The sequence below is a fragment of the Rhinopithecus bieti genome, unplaced genomic scaffold (genome assembly GCF_001698545.2).
Source record: "Rhinopithecus bieti isolate Rb0 unplaced genomic scaffold, ASM169854v2 scaffold_15643, whole genome shotgun sequence".
Taxonomy (NCBI): Eukaryota; Metazoa; Chordata; class Mammalia; order Primates; family Cercopithecidae; genus Rhinopithecus; species Rhinopithecus bieti.
In genome coordinates, this window is record NW_016808215.1 from 537,725 (window position 1) to 541,955 (window position 4,231).

A 4,231-nucleotide genomic window follows, 5' to 3' on the forward strand; every position below is an offset into this window, starting at 1 on the left:
TGGGGGCCTGGACTCCTGGGTCTGAGGGAGGAGGGGCTGGGGCCTGGACTCCTGGGTCTTGGTGGGCGGGAGCCTGGAGACTATGTCATTTTCATTTCTCTTGCCTGCCTTCGTTCTTCTCCCATCAGTCATTTTTCCTGGTGTCTCTCTTCCCACCATCCCAGCCTTTCTTCTCTTCCTTGCCCAACCCCCAATTCAAAGGTATTTTCAGGGAGCCCTTAGGACTCTTTCCAGAACTGGCAGGAACCCTGGCTTCATCTTCCGGCAACCTCTACCCCATTGTGGGCTAGGACAGGAACATACTCATTTCAGAATGGAAGTGGTTACAAAGACAGGGAATTAGGAAGGTAGAAAGGAGGCTATTCCTGCACACAACTAAATCTGTGTGTTTCTGCTCCTCAATGGGAGAGAGTTTGATTTCTGTATGTGTCCACGTGCAGCACGTCCTGTCGGTCTCTGTGCTTGTGTGTGTTTCTCTGTATAGGTTTCAAAGTCTTAGTCTGAGCAAATGCTTTTGTGGGTCTGTTTCTGAGTTTGCTTTCTTTGTAAAAGAGATGCGTGTGTAATTTTGTGTATCTGGGTCTGTGTTTACGTATTTCTGTGATTTGTAGGCCTATATTTATCTCTATGTCTATGTACTCAGTATTTCTGTGATTTGGGACATCCCGGGGTATGATTTTCCGTGCATCTGGTCCCTCTCTGTGTTGATATGATTATCACACATGCACAAGCATCCTCACAGACACACGCTTTGGTGTCTGTGTGATTTTCCATGTGTGAAGTGCTGTGCTTTAGTTAGGGGGGTTTATATTGCAGGGTCTAGGGGCATACTTGTTTCACGTGGGAATGTAAAACTCTGCCTGGGTGCATTCAGGATATTCTGTGTATATTTGTGAGACCTGGATGAATCTGTGTATATGCTGTTATTGTGTGTTTATGTCAGTGTTGTGTGTTGCTGGGGCCGATGCGTGGGTTTGCAGGGCACTACAGGACCACACATCACTCTGCCTGTCCTGGAGTGCACGTTGCCCGTCAGGGGTCACTTACTGTGCTGTCCACATTGTGAGTTAAGTGTGGGGAAGGATGGGCAGAGTGAGAATGAATCACTTTTCCTTCCTATTCTAAATCATAGATAGGGACCAGGCTTCCTGGAGGAGGGTGGAGACCTGGAGAGGCCTGGAGGGAAAAAAACTGGACTGTCAGCTGCAGAGAAGTCATTACTCTCCCATGAGACAGACACAACTGTGACTAGCTGCAATAGTAGCACCTGGTCTCTCAAGGCGCAGCTTCCCTGGGAGCAGAGGGGCCAGGCCCATGTGCCTGTCATTGGCTGGGTGGAGCTCTGAGTTCCTGGGACAGGCTCACAGTGGCCCTACTGACTCCGCTATGTCCCTCTCCCCAGGGTCCCAAGCCCTGCAGTGCTACAGTTTTGAGCACACCTACTTTGGCCCCTTTGACCTCAGGGCCATGAAGCTGCCCAGCATCTCCTGTCCTCACGAGTGTTTTGAGGCTATCCTGTCTCTGGACACCGGTGAGGAGCGGGAACGGGGGACAGGGATGAGAGATTAGGGAGGAAAAAAGGGGGAGAAGGGAGGAGAAAGGGAGGGGAATTGGGCAGAAGATGAAAAGATAAAGATAGAAAGATGGGGAGGGAGAGGAAGAAGAGGAGGAAGAGAAAGAAAAGGGTGGATGAGGGCTGGGGTGGTGGCTCAGGCCTGTAATCCTAGCACTTTGGGAGGCAAGCTGGTGGATCACGAAGTCAGGAGTTTGAGACCAGCCTAGCCAACAAGACGAAACCCCGTCTCTACTAAAAACACAAAAAAATTAGCGGGGCGTGGTGGCGGGCGCCTGTAATCCCAGCTACTCGGGAGGCTGAGGCATGGGAATCGCTTGAACCCGGGAGGCAGAGGTTGCAGTGAGCCGAGATCGCACCACTGCACTCCAGCCTGGCGACAGAGCGAGACTCCATCCCCCGCCCCACAAAAGAAAAAGTGGATGAGGGACGAGAGGAGCAGTGGGGGGAGGAGACAATGGGGAAGCAAGGAAAAGAAGGTGGGAGAGGCGCACAGGAAGGAAGAGTGGAGGAAGAGAAGAACTCGGGGAAAAGGTCTGGGGGTGAGAGGAAAGAGGGAAGGAGGGAGGGGAGGAGGTGTAGGTGAAAGCAAAAGGGTAGAGGGAGGAGGAAGCACGCTGAGACTGGAGGAAGAAGGGTTTCGGGAAGCAGAGCACGAGCCCCGATGCCGCCCCCAGGGTATCGCGCGCCGGTGACCCTGGTGCGGAAGGGCTGCTGGACCGGGCCGCCTGCCGGCCAGACGCAATCGAACCCGGACGCGCTGCCGCCAGACTACTCGGTGGTGCGCGGCTGCACAACTGACAAGTGCAACGCCCACCTCATGACTCATGACGCCCTCCCCAACCTGAGCCAAGGTGCGCGGGAGAGCGGGGCTGGGCTCCGGGCGGGACGATGAGAGGCCAGGCAGCCTCGGGGATGGCGTGGCCTCCGCTGAGCGCCTTCTCTTGGCGTGCTAGGATCCCAGCCCCCTAGACGCGCTAAGGCGCGGGCTCCGGCGCAGTGCGCAGTCCGCACGATTGTGCTAGGGTACCACTGCCTGAGTGTGCGTCTACCCTCTCTTGCCAGCACCTGACCCACCGACGCTCAGCGGCGCCGAGTGCTACGCCTGTATCGGGGTCCATCAGGATGACTGCGCTATCAGCAGGTCCCGACGGGTCCAGTGTCACCAGGACCAGACCGCCTGCTTCCAGGGCAATGGCAGAATGACAGTCGGTGAGGGACTGAAAGGGTGGTAGGGCCTGGGCAAGGCACATGGAGGCAGGGCAACCATGAGGGTAGTGACACCAGACAGGCCCAACAGGCAGACATGGCCCTGCTCTGAGGTAGGAGGCATGGCCCTGGTCTGAGGGAGGAGGCATGGCCCTGGTCTGAGGGAGAAGGTTTGGCCCTGGTCTGAGGAAGGAGGCATGACCCTGATCTGAGGGAGGAGGCATGACCCTGATCTGAGGGAGGAGGCATGACCCTGATCTGAGGGAGGAGGCATAACCCTGGTCTGAGGGAGGAGGCATGGCCCCTGGTCTGAGGGAGGAGGCATGACCCTGGTCTGAGGGAGGAGGCATGGCCCTGGTCTTAGGAGGAAAACCTGAAGCAAGTCTGAGGACCGAGGCATGGCCCTAGTCACCAAGGTGGAAGTTCAGGTGCAGCTGTCTCCCTCAGTTCTGACGGCTCCTCACTGCTCCGCCCACCCCCAGGCAATTTCTCAGTCCCTGTGTACATCAGAACCTGCCACCGGCCCTCCTGCACCACTGAGGGCACCACCAGCCCCTGGACAGCCATCGACCTCCAGGGCTCCTGCTGTGAGGGGCACCTCTGCAACAGGAAATCCATGACCCAGCCCTTCAACAGTGCTTTGGCCACCACCCCTCCCCGAGCGGTACAGGTCCTGGCCCTGCTCCTCCCGGTCCTCCTGCTGGTGGGGCTCTCATCATAGACTGCCCCTCCAGGATGCTGGGGACAGGGTTCACACACCTCCTTCTTGCTGCTTCAGCCCCTATCACATAGCTCACTGGAAAACGATGTTAAAATAAGAATTGCACTCCTGTCCCTCTGGCCTTCCATCTCTCCCTCCCTCGTGCCCCCCTGGTCAACAGGACTGGAAGAAACTGGACACAGTCACCAGTATCCCAGGGGAGGGCAAAACAGCCATGTCCTGCCCTGATGAAGAGCAATTCTCATCACAGCTGTTACTTACTGAGCACCAGGCACCCCGTAACACGGCTTCCTGTGCTCTCCTTCCAGAGCTTGTCGCAGCTCTAGGGTGGAGCTATACAATGATGTCTTTATTAGTGTCATCATGAGAGGCCCAATAGCAGTATGCCCTAACAGTTAGTAGGCCAGCCTCTGGAGGTAAGCTGCATGGGTTCAAATCCTGGCTCCACCATTCAGCCTACGGAGACCATGAGCAAGTTACTTAAGCCAGGCTCTGGAGCTAAGCTGCATGGGTTCAAATCCCAGCTCCACCATTCAGCCCGCAGAGACCATGGACGAGTTACTTGAATTCTCTGTGCCAATATTTTCTCACCTATAAGGTGGAGGTGAAAATAAACTCTATAAATGATGACAAGAACTGCTTCACAGTAGTTGTGGTGAGGATTCAACAAGATTAACATTTAGTACTTGGGACACAGCAGTGACCCAGTGTAAGTGGGCTACTGTCAT

The 4,231-nt window shown here is 55.5% G+C and overlaps 1 protein-coding gene across 1 annotated transcript in view; it reads left to right on the top strand.

Moving 5' to 3' along the window:
• The window catches only part of LYPD5 (LY6/PLAUR domain containing 5), a 4,903-nt gene extending 1,045 nt beyond the window's left edge, over window positions 1–3,858 (top strand). Inside the window, exons 2-5 of the mRNA XM_017885904.1 lie at window positions 1,403–1,531; window positions 2,251–2,427; window positions 2,639–2,785; window positions 3,265–3,858. Coding sequence (XP_017741393.1) covers window positions 1,403–1,531; window positions 2,251–2,427; window positions 2,639–2,785; window positions 3,265–3,503 — 692 coding nt within the window. The 3' untranslated portion in view covers window positions 3,504–3,858. The remainder of the gene's footprint in view (window positions 1–1,402; window positions 1,532–2,250; window positions 2,428–2,638; window positions 2,786–3,264) is intronic.
• Window positions 3,859–4,231: the final 373 nt, after the last annotated feature.